Raw genomic sequence first — 18,644 nt, 5'->3', positions numbered from 1 at the left:
TATTGAGAAATGCACATTGAATTGTAGTCATTAGGACTTAAAGAAAATATAGTCAGTTTCATGAGAATTCTGCTTTCTCCCTTGTGAGAGTAAAAAAATTGTTTAATTAACAGTAGTCTCTTCTAATGTCCCAGGGATCATTTCCCCAAGGCCCGTCAGACTTTTAAATATTATTACTGAAATATATCAACCATTTAGTGTCAATGCAAAGCAGGTTAGTCTGCCTAAGATATTTGCTTAATTCTGAAGATTTGAGATAATTGACAGATTTCAAGATCTGTTAACAATTCTCACAAACTATTACTAATCTTTTTAAAAAATCACTAAACCTAATTACAAAGCAAATATGAGGATTTATTTGGTAAGATACATCCAGATATTTCTTTATGATTTATTTTGTTCCTTAATTTTTAAAAAACTTGGTTTTCTCAGTGCTTCTGTGTATAAAGAAACATTCTTAGAAAAATAAATATGCGACTTGGTTTATGGAAAAAGGTGTAACCTTATGCTTTATTGAAATATAAGAAAACAAAAAACAATAGGGCCCTTGTTTTCTGTCTAGAAAGCTATAGAATTTTAAGGAAAACAGTATTAATAAAACTATAGTTGTAAACGTAAGGAATGCTGTGAATTTTAACCATACAAAGTATTTTCAATTGAAATACTGAGGTGATTTGCTCTCTGATTTTTATTAATTTATATTGTGGGTTGTTAGAAGTGCTGTTCCAGGTAGAGAAACTTGATGATTTCAGCTTCAAGTTGTGCTCCAAAAATGATGATGTAATTGCATTGATCTATAAATATTTTCATGAGAAAACACATATCTGTGAGAAAACTAGCAGAAGGAGAGATAAAATCTATTTTCTCAGAAAGGTTGAAGTTGGGTTGCTTAGTGGGAGGTGAAAAAACTCTTTGGCCTCATTAGGACACAGTCAATTAAATTAATGGACTTAAGTAAATGTCACTAAATTATCAAAATACCATGCAACAAGTAAAATAGTACATTCTCTAGAGCTATGTAGCAATCATGGCAACTCAATCACAGTTTGCAAGTTTTTTAAAAAGACATCAATATAAATCTGTGGTCGTGATTGCAACATCACTGCTGGTGGTTCTCTTTCTTTAGGGGACTCATGCAACGTAATCAGGAGGTTTTTTAGGATATAGGAAGACCGAGAGGGATATTTGGAGGTACATTCTGTGACACTATTAACCTCTAGTTCCTCAAACTTTTATTGAATTTAAATGTATGTAGGCAAAGTAGAAGGTGTGCGACACTATCAAAACATCAAAACACTGACCGTTTTTCTCGGGTAGCTTTATTCATATTTCACAGTGGAGACCATGGACGGTGCACTATGGACTTTGATCACTCAAGGATCAGCCATTCAACCCAGTATTGCTTTCTGCCACATCAACATCAGAATTCCGGGAGGCAGTGGTGGTTGAGCCATTTTAGGGATACATGAAAAACCGTTAGGCTATTATAAAATCTTGATACATTCATCAACTCTCATATTTTTTTTTTATCAAGACATAAAATGGAGTATTTTTAGACTCACAACAAGTTAATACTTGTTGCAAAATGCTGGTAAGCACGATAATGCATATGAAGCTTTTTATAAGTTTTGTTAAATATACCAGGAATAATGTTGTTTCTATTACTGATGATGAGAATGGTACTGAAGCAGGTTTTGTAATAGTGATGAGAGGGTAATGGTCACGATCACTGTCAAGTCTGTTACCTATTATTCTAGAACTTCTAGGGACACAGACAGCCTGGGGTCACCGGAGTTCCTTTTCTTATGCTATTGAGGATATTGGTTTGAGAACTACAGTAAGCAAAATAAACAGGTGAGATATTACCAAAGTACATATCTTTAGAGTAGAATTAAACGTGGAATTCTTCAAATGGGCCACTCATTTCAGAATAAATCTATAGGCTGTGAGTTTTCAGCTCCTTACTTTCAGAGGAGAAATCTATTTTAAATATAATTTTGACAATAAAATAAATTTTTGTCTGAATTTGACAAATGTATTAAAAAATAATTGATTCAATACTTGTATAACCCCAATATTTAAAAAAAATGAAATATCATGCAGCTCAGCTCCAATGAAACATTATGAATAATTGGTATTCCAACAAATGTCTCTGTGATTGCTAGTGTTTGATATGCTGTTGCTAAGACCTATGTAGAAAATATTCATATAATTCTACTTTTGCTCAAAATATTTTACTCTAAATAAGATTAATGTTTAAGTTCATAATAGTTGAATTGGTACTTTTATGACTGGAGTTTTAGTGGATACACAACAGTCAGTGACCAGATCCCACATCTGACCATGCCATTTTGGAGAAGATTGACAGTGTGTTGAGAGTTTAGCTAAACTACTACAAAATTTGCTGACTAGGTGTCCATTTTGTGTGGCCAAGTGGCCTGCAGGGGACTTGAACTGACGTTAACCCCTCCCTTGAGCACATACCCTAGATAACAGCCCAGAGAGACACAAGGGAATGTAAGGAACTTACATTGTGATACTGCCCTTGTGATAAACAGTCTCCCCTGCCTCCCGGGGCCTTCCTTTTGGAGCCTCTTATATAATCCCCCCGGGGAAATGTACCAAAACCCCACTCTCTTTGGTTTGAATTGACCAATTTGGCCATAGCCAGAGGCTCCCAAAGTAATCCACCTGTGGGCTCTAATAAAGGCAATGTGCCCCAGGTCCTGCCCTTCTCTCTCTGCCTGCACCCTGCCTTGACTTCCCCCACGGTCCCTTGAGGTGTACTGTGTACCTCATCCAGGACTGGTGAGTAATAAACTTCTCTATTTCACTTTCTTTTGTGGTCTTTTGTTAAACCACACTCACCGACCTACACCCCTGAGCTCTACTTAGCAAATGTTAGTTTAACAGCATCACAACACATTGGGAAGCAGAACTATTGTGATAAATGGGAATTAAAACAAGGGTTGGAAGGAGGACTTCTCTATTGAAAGTCATACTTGTTCAGAAATTTGTTTTTAAGCCCAACTCAAACTATATGACTAGACTTACATGCATAATAAGAAACGGGTTCCAGTGAAGTAAACTTATGGTTCAAGAGACCATATCAAAAATCACATAAATTAGCAGTCACATGAAGACTTCACAGAAGCACCAAAATCATAGGCATATATTATGTCCACATATTTGTTTGCTTATGCTTATTTACTCAGTTTCTCTCGTATATACCTATATATGTGTGTGTGAACATATATTTGTATATTTAAATGTATATATGTATGTATATATCAGATGGAATAGTGTAAAATGCATTCCATTTAGTAGAAACATGTCATTTAAATAGTCAAAGAATAGAAAAGTACAACTAGCTCACAATTTACCTTTTTGCAGCCTGGATTTATTTTTAAAAATTACTGATGATTCTATTTTAATTATTATCTGTATAAATTCTTTCTATTTAATTCTGAAAAATAGCATGTTTCTGATGAAGAATATGATCTGCAGGCTATGACCACTGATGAGAGAAAAACTGCACCTAGGTGATCAGACATTAGTAGGATTCATGCAAAATATTTCTTTTCTCTTGATTTTATCTTGTTGTAAACATTCTCTCTGCTTCAGGGAAATAGAATGCTAAGACAAATGGGAACAGAGATGCATTTATACATTTTATTGATATTATTGAGATTATATCTATATTTAAGGATGATCCTTTGATGCACATACTCTGATTCTAAGAGAGAAAATAGTCTAAGATATGACTTGTGAAAATCACACCAGAGTCACTGAATTTATTCTTCTTGGTTTTACAAACAACCGTGAGATGCAAGTTTCTCTTTTTGTTTTATTCCTGGTCATCTATATGGTCACCTTGTTGGGCAACTTCCTTATTGTCACAGTTACGAGTGTGGATCCTGCTCTTCACACACCCATGTACTTCTTTCTTCGAAACCTGTCACTTCTTGAAGTCTGTTTCACCTTGGTCATGGTGCCGAAGATGCTGGTAGATCTAGTGTCCGCAAGGAAAATCATCTCTTTTGTGGGCTGTGGTACCCAGATGTACTTCTTCTTCTTCTTTGGCAGCTCTGAATCTTTCCTCCTCTCTATGATGGCTTACGATCGCTTTGTGGCCATCTGCAATCCCCTCCGGTATTCAGTCATAATGAGTAGGTCCCTATGCTGGTGGATGGTCATAGTCTCTTGGATGTCTGGTGTTCCTGTCTCTATGCTACAGACAGCTTGGATGATGGCCCTTCCTTTCTGTGGACCAAACACAGTAGATCATTTTTTTTGTGATGGCCCCCCAGTGTTGAAACTAGTCACTCAGGATACAACCATGTATGAAATGCAAGCACTTGCTTCCACATTACTATTTATTATGTTTCCCTTTTCTCTCATTTTGGTCTCCTACACTCGCATTATCACAACAATCCTGAGGATGCCCTCTGCTACTGGCCGGCAGAAGGCATTCTCCACTTGTTCATCACACCTCATTGTGGTGTCCCTTTTATATGGAACAACCAGCCTTACCTACTTACGGCCCAAATCCCACCAGTCCCCTGAGAGCAAGAAGCTAGTGTCATTGTCCTACACTGTCATCACTCCTATGTTAAACCCCATCATATACAGCCTCAGGAACAACGAAGTGAAGGAAGCAGTCAAGAGGACAATCTCTCACAGTCTTGCAAAAGTTAGATGTGTTTTGAGTCCTATTGTGTAGAATTTTTCTAAACAAAGTAGGGACAGTGGAACCCATGAACAAAAGCTTAAAAGAAGTAGAAGATTTGCTCTTATTTTGTCAATGTCTCTTACCATGTGAGGTGGACCTCAGTGTCTCAGTCAGAGTCCCAGCAAGAAACAGATGATACTCTCAAATTGGAATAATTGAGTGAATCTTTATGAGGGGACTATTTACAAATTGGGGAGCGGGGTTAGATAATTGTCACACAGCTCATATGTTGGAATTCCGTCTTATGACCTGAAAGGACAAGGAGAAGAAGTATTACTGGAGCCTGGAGAGTACTAAAACTATGGGAAAAACCCACCCACCAAGAGCTCTGTTCTTTAGTAGAGGAACACTGTCATCCTAGGCTTATTCTGCTCACTTTCTCAAATTTACTGCTGGTGCCTGTTCTTGATCAAACCAATTTTGAGACAGAGGGCAAGAATGTCTGTTGATACAGTATATTAAGGTCAGCCTTCTGGGGCACTGATCAGGATGGAAAAAGTTATGATGCATAAAAGAAAATATCCACCACAAATTAATATATATTCTGTAGCTAATGTGATGCAATGAACAATCATGTAATGTGTTTTAAGTGACTTTTTAAAAGATATATTGAAAGATTGAGATTTGTAGTTGCCAAGTATTCATGGTGCAAATTCTTTGTATGAGTAGCTTGTTTAAATGATCTTATTTAATAAAATTACCTTCGTATTAATATTTGGTGACATGATTCTGGGCTTCTTTGATCATTGGCTAAATAAGCTATTAATTTTTATTAATCAGCTATTACTTCTTAGGATTTAAATAGCAATTTTCAGGTACTTGAGAGGATAAAATTTACGTAAAACGATGATTCATTGTGGAATGAAAGCTACAGACTTGGCAGTCAGATAATCACTAATTTGAATTCAAAATCCAATACTCAGAAAAAATTTATGTATCCTCCATGAACCATCACACCTGTACAGGTTTGTGGCAAAGTCATGTGAGTTTTCATTGTGTTATTACAATTTAATGTATTCAGAATGGAGGGGACAGTGATTATTTATGGGCTGCGTAGTCTTTCAATTCTTCATTTTGTGAGTCTTAGAGGAAGACAGGAACAATTTCCCATGAAGCAGACATGAATGTCAGATATATATTTTACCAGACTCTTTACAGGTAGTTTGGAGGCATGTAACCTAGGCTCAACGGACCAGATTTTGACTTGAGATTTAGTGATGCAAAGAAATAGGGACAGTGGGAATGAACCCAGAGGCTCCCAGCCTTCAGGGGCAATGGAATCTTCAGTGGCAGTGGCGATTCCCAGCGTCCAATGCTGGTAGCACAAGCTTAACCTGTGACATCCAGGTTTTAGTTGTGGCCACAAGAGTGTGTTTATACAACTGATTCTGGAGTATTAATTTGGATTTTCACTGTGGTCCTGACTGCTGCTTACTCTTGCATTTCCCTTCTCATTTTATATGTGGTCTGCTTCTTAATATATTTTAAATATTTTTCCTGTGCAAATCTTCAAGAGCCAGTTTCAGGTTTTTTTTTTTTTTCAATAAAGAATTCTAATGGATAAAAATCAAATCAGGAAAAAAATGTCACTTAACTGAATTTATTAAAAGTTCAGTCAAAGTAGTTCATACGGAAGCCTTATGGAAGGAACATGTTGAATATAGAGGCAAGAAATTTTATATATATGAATATATGGAATATATTGATACATAGATACAGAACCACCTCTTCCTCATAAATTAGATGTAAGTAACCATCGGTGAGTGTGTATTTGGGGCATCTGGAGGAGGTGCAGAAACAACTTTCAAAAGGGCATTTGCATGTAGCCTTAAAAACTATAATGGTATTTTATTTTCAGATTAGTTGGATGTATTTTCTTTATCTACAACCATTGGCAAATTTGTGGAGAAATGTCTGACAGAATAAAAAAATATGACAATTTGTTCAATCAACTTTCGAAATCTTAATGTGAACAGAAACCATATATATATAAAGCAAAATCAAACATATAGTGAAAGAAACACTAATCTTAGTTTTTAAAAACCTATATGAATGTACATCAACTAATATTTAACAAGGGAGCCAAGAATACTCAATGGAGAAAAGGTGATCTCTTCAATAAACGTTGCTGGGAAAATTGTATATTCACATGTAAAAGAATGAAACTAGACTCCTATCTTACACCACTCACAAAAATTAACTCAAAATGGATTAAAGACTTAAACGTAAAACCTGAAACCATAAGAATCCTAGAAGAAAACATAGAGAAAGAGCTTCTTGACATTGGTTTTGGTAATGATTTTTGGATATGATGTCTAAAGCAAAAGCAACAAAATAAAAATAAGCAAGTGGAACTACATCAAACTAAAAACTTTCTGCACAGCAAAAGAAATGACCAAGAGAATGGAAAGGAAACCATGGAATTGGAGAAAATATTTGCAAATCATATATGTGATAAGGAGTTAACATCCAAAATGTATAAAGAACTAATATAACTCAATAGGAAAAAAACCCAAAGTAATCCAATTCAAAAATGGGCAAAGAACACAAATAGACATTTTTCCAAATAATATGTACCTGTCAAATGGCCGAGAAGTACATGAGAGGGTACTCAATGACACTAATTATTAGGGAAATGAGATCAAAAACACAATGAGATATCACCTCACACCTGTTAGAATGTCTATTGTCAGAAGGACAAGCTATAACAAATACTGCTGAGAATGTGAAGATAAGGGCACCCTTGTGCACTATGGGTTGGAATGTAAATTGATACAGCCACTATGGAGAACAGTATGGGGCATCCTCAAAAAGTTAAAAATAGAACTATCATACAAATCAGCAATTCCATTTCAGGGTATCTGTCCAAAGGAAATGAAATCACTATATCAAGCACATATGTGCACACCCACGTTTCTTGCAGTATTATTTACAACAATCAAGATATGGAAACAATCTAAGTGCTCATGTACACATGCATGAATGAAGAAAATGTCATGTAAGTAAATAAATACACACACACAATGAAGTAGTATTCAGCCATAGAAAAGAAGGAAATCTTGACATTTATGACATGGATGGACCTTGAGGGCATTATGCTAAGTGAAATAAGTCAGACAGATAAAGACAAATACGGTATGATCTCACTTATATGTGGAATCTAAAAAAAACCCATAAGAAAAGAGATCAAAAGAAGAACAAACAAAGCCCAAAATCAGTAGAAGAAGGGAAATAATAAAAATCAGAGCAGAAATAAATGAAATAGAGACTAAAAAAAGAATAGAAAAAATTAATAAAACCAAGACCTGGTTCTTTGTAAAGATCAAGAAAATTGACAAACATTTAGCTAGACTCACCAAGAAAAAAAGACAGAAGGCACAAATAAGTAAAATCAGAAATGAAAGAGGAGAAATTACAACAGACACCTCAGAAATACAAAAGATTATAAGAGAATACTATGAAAAGCTATATGCCAACCAATTCGACAATCTGGAAGAAATGGATAAATTCTTAGAATCATACAACCTTCCAAAACTGGATCAAGAAGAAGTAGAGAATTTGAATAGACCAATCACCAGTAAGGAGATCGAAACAGTAATCACAAACCTCCCCAAAAATAAAAGTCTAGGACCAGACGGCATCCCCAGTGAATTCTACCAAACATTCAAAGAAGACTTAATACCTATCCTTCTCAAATTCTTCCATGATCTGAGGAGGGGGGGAAGCTCCCTAACTCATTCTACGAAGCCAACATTACCCTGATACCAAAACCAGACAACGACAACACAAAAAAAGAAAATTACAGGCCACTATCACTGATGACCATCGATGCAAAAATTTTCAACAAAACACTAGCAAATCGCATACAACAATACATTAACAAGATTATACACCATGATCAAGTGGGATTTATTCCAGGTATGCAGGGATGGTTCAACATTCGCAAATCAATCAACGTAATACACCACATTAATAAAATGAAGAATAAAAATCACATGATTATCTCAATAGATGCAGAGAAAGCATTTGACAAAATATAGCATCCATTTATGATAAAAAGTCTGAATAAAATGGGGATAGAAGGAAAGTACCTCAACATAATAAAGGCCATATATGACAAACCCACAGCTAATATCACCCTCAATGGTGAAAAACTGAAAGCTATCCCTCTAAGAACAGGAACCAGACAAGGGTGCCCCCTCTCACCACTCATATTTAACATAGTACTGGCAGTCTTAGCCAGAGCAATCAGGCAAGAAAAAGAAATAAAAGGGATCCAAATTGGAAAGGAAGAAGTGAAACTGTCACTATTTGCAGATGACATGATTTTATACATAAAAAACCCTAAAGAATCCACCAGAAAACTTTTAGAAGTCATAAACGAATACGGTAAAGTTGCAGGATACAAAATCAACATACAAAAATCAGTTGCATTTCTATACACTAACAACGAAGTAGCAGAAAGAGAAATTAAGAATACCATCCCACTTAATTGCAGCAAAAAGAATAAAATACCTGGGAATAAACTTAACCAAAGAGGTGAAAGATCTATACACCAAAAACTATAAAATTTTGCTGAAAGAAATTGAAGAAGACACAAAGAAATGGAAAGATGTTCCATGCTCTGGTGTTATGAGAGGTTCGGGGATTCGATCGGAGACGTAAAAGACACTTTCCACTCCAAACAAATGGACTGAAGGTATATTTTATTATATAGAGGATAGTAAAGGTGACAGTCTGCAAACAGATCCAAATAGGTCAAATATTAAGAGGGAAAAAACATCAGCCCGACTGGAAAGGGAAGACACCCACATCGGCTGAAGAGAAATGACACAAATCAACCAGAAAGAGAAACACCAGGTTGACCGAAAAGAGAACACATCAAATCAATTACTTCATATCAAATCAATTACTTCACATCAAATCAGTTACTCACAACATCCACGCCCCACTGCCGGGAGAGCCCTGTCAATCGACGCGGCTGGGCAAGGATCACACGTCCTGGGCAAGGTGTCCCTTCCACAGGTGGAACTCTCTCCGGGTCTTAGTTTCCAGCAGTTTTTATACCATCAGTAATTTTCAGAGTAAGCAATTACAGAGTTTGCAGAGCAAGCATTTAGTGTTCCCATGCACAAAATGGTTATCAGTGGTGTACGTGCACTAACCCCCCTGGCTAACGTCCCAGCCCAGTAGTTGTGTAAGTGCATTGTTCTCTTTGGTTATCGTCCCAGCCCAGCACAGATGGCCAGTCCATCCCGTGCTACGACGCTCCAAGAGTCTTGAAATGTTACAACTTGCAACTCCCTCCATGAGAGAAGGGCCAGTTCCCACCACGCAGAAAGCAGCTTTTATATTTCTTTTTGTGCTGGTGGCTGTAGGTCAATGGAGCAGCCAAACATGGCTGTACTCATGTCAAGACATCTGGGATTGGAAGAATTAACATAGTTAAGATGTCCATACTTCCTAAAGCAATCTATAGATTCAATGCAATCCCTATCAAAGTTCCAACAACTTTTTTCACAGAAATAGAACAAAGAATCCTAAAATTTGTATGGAACAACAAAAGACCCCGAATAGCTGAAGGAATCCTGAGAAAAAAGAACAAAGCTGGAGGGATCACACTCTCTGATTTCAAAATATACTATAAAGCTATAGTAACCAAAACAGCATGGTACTGGCACAAAAACAGACACACAGATCAACGGAATAGAATCGAAAGCCCAGAAATAAACCCACACATCTATGGACAGCTAATCTTTGACAAAGGAGCCAAGAACATACAATGGAGAAAAGAAAGTCTCTTCAATAAATGTGTAGGCAAGACTGGATAGCCATATGCAAACAAATGAAAGTAGACCCTTACCTTACACCATACACAGAAATTAACTCCAAATGGATTAAAGACTCGAATGTAAGACCTGAAACTATGAAACTTCTAGAAGAAAACCTAGACAGTATGCTCTTCAACATCGGTCATAGCAACGTATTTTCAAGCACCATATCTGGCCGGGCAAGAGAAACAATCAAAAAATAAGCAAATGGGACTACATCAAACTAAAAAGCTTCTGCACAGCAAAGGAAACCATCAACAAAATGAAAAGACAACCTAACAATTGGGAGAAGCTATTTACAAACCATACATCTGATAAGGTGTTAATCTCCAAAATATATAAAGAACTGATGCATCTCAACAAGAAAAAAACCAACAACCCAATTAAAAAATGGGAAAAAGACCTGAACAGACATTTCTCCAAAGAAGATATACAGATGGCCAACAGACACATGAAAAGATGTTCAAAATCATTAACTATCAGGGAAATGCAAATCAAAACTACAATGAGATATCACCTCACGCCTGTCAGAATGGCTATAATTAACAAGACAGGAAACAACACGTGTTGGAGAGGATGTGGAAAGAAGGGAACTCTCATACACTGCTGGTGGGAGTGAAAACTGGTGCAGCCACTATGGAAAACAGTATGGAGATTCCTCAAAAAATCAAGGATACAACTACCATATGATCCAGCTATTCCACTGCTGGGTATTTATCCAAAGAACTTGAAAACACCAATGCGTAAAGATACATGCACCCCTGTGTTCATTGCAGCATTATTCACAATAGCCAAGACTTGGAAGCAACCTAAGTGCCCATCAAGGGACGAATGGATAAAGAAGCTGTGGTATATATACACAATGGAATACTACTCAGCCATAAGAAACGATGAAATCCAGCCATTTGTGATAACATGGATGGACATTGAGGGTATTATGCAAAGTGAAATAAGTCAGAGGGAGAATGTCAAATAACATATGATTTCCTTCATTAAGTAGTAGATAATAACAAGAATAAACAAACACATAGAGACAGAGATTGGATTGGTGGTTACCAGAGGGGAAGGATGGAGGGAGGAGGGCGAAAGGGATAATTCGGCACATATGTGTGGTGATGGGTTGTAATTAGTATTTGGATGGTTAACATGATCTAATCTATGCAGAAATAGAAGTATAATGATGTACACCTGAAATTTATACAATGTTATAAACCAATGTTACTGCAATAAACAAAAAATTAAAAAAAAAAAAGAAAAAGAGATCAGATTTGTGGTTGCCAGCGGCAGGGCGTAGGGGTGGGGGAATTGGGTCAAGGGGGTCAAAATGTACAAAACTCGACTTATAAGATAAATAAGTACTGAGGATGCAATGTACAATATGATTACTATAGTTAACACTGCCATCTGGATTATTCAAATGTTGCTCAATGAGTAAATCCTAAAAGTTCTCATCAAACGGAAAAAGAAAAAAACTTAGTTATATGAGGTAAAGGATGTTAACTAAACTTATTGTGGTAATCATTTCACTATATATGTATGTCAAGACATTATACAGTAAATCTTAAACTTATACAGTGTTTTATTTTACTTATATTTCAATAAAATTGGAAGAAAATAAATAAAACTAGTGAAATCTGAAAATAAAATAAAACTAAAAACCTAGATCCTATTTTTTCTTCTTTCATTAACTATCCTAGTGACCTTGGTCAAGTTATAAACTATCTGAGACTCACTTAGATCATCTATGAAGGAGAAGGTTCTACAATTATACGATACAAAAATCTCACAGCAGTCAATAATAAGGTATGTTTTATAAATGGCAAAGTAGTTGGGAGATGGATTAGGAATCTTCATGGGCACATTTGCAAAAGAAGTTTAAATTTATGTTGAAAAAGAAGCATGCCTTGTTCTTGACAAGGGAATGCAGATAGTGGAGGGCAAAAAGAAAGAAGGAAGCTTAGTTAGTTTGCATGTTAATTGGCATTTTCTCTGTTTCTTATACACTGGTATATAGATTGGGCTTTGATGTACTTTATGAATTTAGAGGCTTGTGTTTCTAAGGATAATCAGGGTATTTGATTTCTCTTAAGCACTTTCCATAAACTATATATGATTGCAGTAGAGGACTAAATTGTGTCCCCTCAAAGAGATATGTTGAAGTCCTAACCCGAAGTATCTGTGAATGTGAACTTATTTGGAAATGGGGCATTATAGATGTAATCAGTGTGGGATGAGCTTATTCTAGGTTAGGGTGGGCCATAAATCCAATGTCTAGTGTCATTACATAAAGAGAGAAAGATTTAGAGACACAGAGATACACAGACCTGTAGGAAAGACAGCCGTGTGAAGATGGAGGCAGAAACTGGAGTTTTGCAGGTACAAGCCAGGAAGACCTAGGATTGTAGGCAACCATCAGAAGCTAGGAGAAAGAAATGGAATAGATCTGCTCTCTTCTGCACCCACTGGATTCTCATGAGAACAAGACAAGGCTAGCCTGCTGGAAGCAGAGAGATCTACTGAAGCAGAGCTCATTCATCCCAACTAGACCAGCTTACAGCCAATTGATTCCCCCAAATGTGGGAGAACCCAGTCCAGATCAGCAGACCTGTCTCGCTGAACCGTAGACTCATGAGCAGTAACAAATGCTTGTTGTTTTAAGGCACTAAGTTTAGGGGAGATTTGTTATGTATAAATGGCAAAATTATAAAAGATGCATAAATAATTCCAGGTAATGAAATTAAGAATAGCCTTGTCAAACCCATCCTTGACTCTGACTAAAATTGTCCACACTATGAAGCTTGGTACAAAGAAGCTACAAATGTTAACCATGTATGGTAACAGAGCCAATTTCTCGTACTTGCCTTTGTTATCACTCACTTAATTTAATGAAATCTCTCTGCCTTCATCTGTCTGTCCCTCTGAATATTAACTCCATCCTCAAGCTTCCAGTATCATTTTTATTTCTTTTACTTGGACTCATTTACATTCTGGATCTGAATACTGTATTGATCACAGCACGAACTATAGCTTCAGTTAGGAAATAATTCTAACAACCCCATTAGCTCTCAGATAGCACTATTCTAAGTATAGTCCCTATAAATTACCCTTTAGAAAATAAAAAACTCATCTATTCACTGAGGTTTATAATAAAAAGGTGATTAATAATAGCTATACATAACATTTATTATATACTATATTTAAAAACTGTAGAAAAGAAAAAATGGTAATGCCCTGAAACAGTTGGGGAAAATAGGCAAAAGAAAGAGAAATCTGAATATCTTTCTTTATGCTTGTAATGCTAAATTAGATTTGGCAATTGGTAAACATTAAGTCCTCTATCCCTTTTCCTTCTGAATAGCACTGAACTGCACAGCTGTAAAACCGATAAATCCCTTCTTAGTGATCTCATCTACTCAGTGAGAGCAGGCTCAGAGGGGAAGATTAGAACTTCACGCATAGAGAGCACTGATTATGCCAAGCTCTGTTCTAAAGCTTATTCATCATGCTAAGCCATGAGATAGCTGCTCATATGATCTCCACCTCACAGATGAGGAAACCGAAGCACAGAGATGGTTAGAGATGTTATTGTGAGTTTCGTACTCATTTCCTACTGCAGATTCACTTATCAATCACTTCCTTGATCCATTTTCAACCCCATTCCTCAGGACTTTATCTTCTGTCATGATTTATGTCTTATCTTCTTAAGTTCATTCACTCAAAGGAATTATAATGCTAGCTGTTGGAAAAAAATCAGCTATTTTACCCCTCATCCTGCTACATTGTTGTGGTATGGAAGCTATCCTGAGAAATATCATTCTCAGAGGATTGGAGGTTTCCAGTTTGGGATGCTAAACTATTCAAAGTTAACTATTGGCAAAAGAGATATGAAACGTATGTTTATTTCATAATACAGAAGAATCCAGATGCCAGCAAATGTATTAGAAATGGTATGTGTTTAACGGGGTTGTTTTTAAGCAGGGAAATTGCAACATTAAAATTAGAGGAATGGAGATGATGTGCGGTACAAAATACAGGCTTGAATCAGAGAAAGCAGTTACGATATTATGTAGCACAATGAGTGTGTGGTGTTAACCCCATATTGTAGCATTAGGGGAGAGAATGAAAATAAAAGGAAGAATGAAAAAAAAATCACAAAGCAGATATTTGATAATTCATTAGCTTTATGACACAAGAGGGAAAGAATAACAAGTGTATCAGATAGAGGAAAGTGGTGGATTAGTCACAGATCACAGACCACTGTCCAGGGGTCTGGACAATGGAGGATGGGAAGCAGTCGATAGGACAGCATGTGAGGAGGCTGGTGATCATGGAATGTTGTACATATCCATTGTTTTACATAAAGCTAGTGTCCTTCTTTGGATATATATACTTATGACTTTTTTCTTTAAACGCACATCAATGTGAATATAGGTAATGTAAACTCTATGAGTGCAGAAAGTTTTTTTCTTTTCTAGTCACATATCTACTACTGTGTTCGTGCGTTGGAAGATGAAATTTTGTTATATCAGTTCTTCCCAAAAATTGTTCTAGAGACTCAATGCATTTCTAATCAAAATACCAAGTCTTTTTATTTTAGAAATTGACAAGATGATTCTAAAATTGTAATGGAAATTCAAAGGAACTTGAAAAGCTGAAACAATTTTGGAAAAGAGGAACGAGGATGGAGAACTCCTTCAAAAAAGTGCCAGTTAAATAGGGAAAGGATTATTGGATGATTATTTCAATAAAAGGTGTTAGAACAATTTATAGTCATTTACAAAATAATAATAAACCTGATCCTTACCTCACATTTTTTTACAAACATTAACTTGAAATAGATCATAGATTTAAATTAGGGGTTAAAACTATAAAACTTCTGGAGGAAAACAGGTTATTTCTCTTCTGAAGAAAATTTGCTGATATTCATTAGGCAAAGATGTCTTTAGACACAAGAAAGCATGTTGTTTTCTGCTTACCTGCTAATTTGACCCATCTCTGTCGGGACAGAAAGCAAGGCATTCCTGAGCATTTGAAACAGACAATTACTGATCGCCCAGGGACCATTTCCCAATGGGTCCTAAACCTTTATATTGCCCAATTCAGTCACAAAAGGAGCCGTTTTGGAACTAAGAACTGATTCACCTGCTTGAGGTAGGAGGGGTTGGTGACGGCTGCATTTAACTAGAGATGTATAGTCTTATTGTTTTGTTTACCTTTCATGTTTGCTTGTTGACATAATTGAATACATATTTTTTTAAATAAAAGCTTGATTGATTTAAGCAAATACAGGTAAAAATTTCAAAACATAACATTTTAGCATTTATATGTATTTTCAGGCAGAAAATGTTACACCAGACTCACAGAATTAAGCTTAAAGTGGTAAAATAATTCAAATCACAAATTTTCTGGTTTTCCACTATACCCATTCATCTTCCCACAGATTCAATTTTCTTAGCTTTCCTCTTAAATGAAATCTAGAGCAATGCTCCATGAACTAACAGATCTTTCTTAAAGCTTTGTGGTCCACCACAGTAGGAGACAGAAGCTAAACATGAGAGTTACATATAATTCATTGTGGAGATGATTTTTCTTTGAGAGAAGGAATTCATAACTAATGTTAACCAGAAAAGATTGGGGAAGTTCTTCTACGCCCTTTTAACAACACACAAACCTTATCTTTTTTTATCAGTGACCTAGCAATAAATCTTTTGAAGACAATATATTTTTGGCCAAATAAATGGTGTTTGGATCAAGTATCTATCATATCACCATATATAACTATAGCACTAATAGCACTAATCTTTATTATAAAGGATTATCATCCTTTATTATGATGAAAGATATGTTTGATATAAATTTTTCTTCTTATATAAAAATGATCACTTTGTTCATCTTTTATTTAATACATGATGAGACCACTTACTAACATAAAAATGTTGTTTTTACTCTCATTTTTGAACCCATATTTATTTTTTCATTCAGTCAAGTGTTTCTATTATGTGGGAATCAATTACAAAGTTTTTGCTTTATCAAAATATTACCATTTAAACGATGGAACTTTCAAAATATTGATGGTGTTTAGTGAATGCAATAGCTTGATTAATTACTTTCAAATTTAGAATTTTAAGTCTTAATTAATACTAGAAGATTACATTGATATCTTCAAATTATCTGACACACTATTTATTTCTATGTAGAAAGAGAAAATCATTACCAATTGTTCGTATCCTCAAGATTTATTTCAACTTGCTGTGGTAATATTACAATTTAATGAACTATTTTGTCGTAGTGGAAGTAGTGTCCTAGTATTTCTCTGAAAATAAAATATTTTTGTAAAATTCATTTTTTGTACATGATTTTTAATTTCCCACACCCATTTATCTGTACTCATTATAAAGTAGTCAAGATAATATATTCAGACATAGATAGCCAAAATTTCAATTGACACTTAAATTTATATTATTGGTACATTAATCTAACTATTCGTTAATGTAACAGAATTTTAAATGTACTACTACTGCATAGCTTCATAGCATGTTATAGCCTTTAAACACACAATTTTCTACAAAAGTGCAAATTGACTAAAGTTATAATTTCAGTAACCCTAAAACTTTCCAGATATGATTTTACTAGAGAATAAGTCTTCCTCACTTGGCAAAGCTGCCTTTTTACTTTATTAAATATTTCTGGAATTTTTACCTTGATAAGATATAAAATGTATGAATATTGCTAGTTTATTATATATTAAAATATGATAATACACCAATATATGTAGTGAAACAATTGTTAAAATGAAAAGAATTGTATGATTTTTTTGAGTAGGGAAAAGCATTCTCTTAGTAGTATTTCTTCATGTCTGATGGAAAAGACTAGAAGAAAATTCTGAGGAACGGTATGCATGAACTTAATTAGACATTGTATTTGCATAAAAACTCTCTAGCATTCAGTAAAATAGGGGTATCCGTCTAAAGATAAGCCAAAAATATATTTTGCATTAAAATTTTTACCACATCTGTACAATTTTCTGGCCTCTGTATAAAGAATATAAAGGAATAGGAGCCTATTCTTGTGGGCAATTTATTTATGCTCAAGTTGGACAGATAATAGTAAATACATACTTGTTATAACTAGAAAATAATTTGACTTTATGACCCAGTGTTATGTTGTGGTAAGTTTTTATAAAGAAGAGAAACAATTATTGTCAACTGGGATTGTTAGATAAAATTGTATGGAGAGCCGAGCTTGAACAGACTTTTTAAGGAACTGTAATGTGTTGATGGACAGATCGTGTGTGCAGCAAGAAAGCACAATCACTGAGACTGTTTTGATTTACTATGTCACCAAGGACTAATCAATATACCTACATTAAATGGTGATGGCATTTATTGAGCCCTTGCTATGACTCAGGAACTTGTAAGTAATATGAATCTCAAACATTTTACGAAGAATTAAGAGAAAAATCTATCCAGGCTTTGAGCTTCAGTAGGTACAGAGGACTATTACTCAAAATGAGAAAGTTGAAAAAAGCAAATAATACAAAACAGCAAAAAGAAGAAAACAACCAAGCTCATCCTTATTCCTATCCTTCATATCTTGGATTACATTTACATTATTGGCTAATAAACTGAGACTTAAAAGGCTAATCTAAGAAATCTCAAATAAAACCAAATAAAATCTCAAATAAAACTCTCTAAATTTCTTTTAGATTTGTTTGCACACATGTGACAGCATCCAGTAACGAAGAGAGGAAAATCAGGATAGAAAGAATAAGGAGAAAAATATAAACAAGTGGGAAAATGGTGAGAAATAAATATTGACACTATTTAGAAGAAATGATTGACAATGTCCCCAAGAACTGGGACTTTTGTTGTTTCTGAAATAAATTAGGAAAATGCATTAATCTTTTTTCATTAAGAGATACATCATTTTAATAATAAAAGGTAGAAGAATATTCAGAGTTTTGAATTTTACTTTCAATTGGTTTTGACCTTGATTTTATACCTCAATATAATCTGGAAAATTTTTGTTTTATTCCAACCTTTACCATTATTATTCTTTTTACCTTAATTTGTCTGAAGTTA

The 18,644-nt window shown here is 35.1% G+C and overlaps 1 protein-coding gene across 1 annotated transcript; it reads left to right on the top strand.

Moving 5' to 3' along the window:
• The first annotated feature begins 3,657 nt into the window (after positions 1-3,657).
• Positions 3,658-4,858, top strand: LOC131415986 (olfactory receptor 10A7-like). The gene has a single exon (XM_058558050.1). The coding sequence runs from the start codon at positions 3,761-3,763 to the stop codon at positions 4,721-4,723; it is 963 nt and encodes a 320-aa protein (XP_058414033.1). The 5' UTR covers positions 3,658-3,760; the 3' UTR covers positions 4,724-4,858.
• Positions 4,859-18,644: the final 13,786 nt, after the last annotated feature.

Source organism: Diceros bicornis, chromosome 17 (assembly GCF_020826845.1).
Source record: "Diceros bicornis minor isolate mBicDic1 chromosome 17, mDicBic1.mat.cur, whole genome shotgun sequence".
Classification (NCBI taxonomy): Eukaryota; Metazoa; Chordata; class Mammalia; order Perissodactyla; family Rhinocerotidae; genus Diceros; species Diceros bicornis.
Note: the sequence above shows the minus strand (reverse complement) of the source record. Positions and strands in the feature narration are given on the sequence as shown.

Coding starts and splice junctions, on each gene's coding strand:
- LOC131415986 (XM_058558050.1), top strand. CDS start 3,761: ATGACTTGTGAAAATCACACCAGAGTCACTGAATTTATTCTTCTTGGT.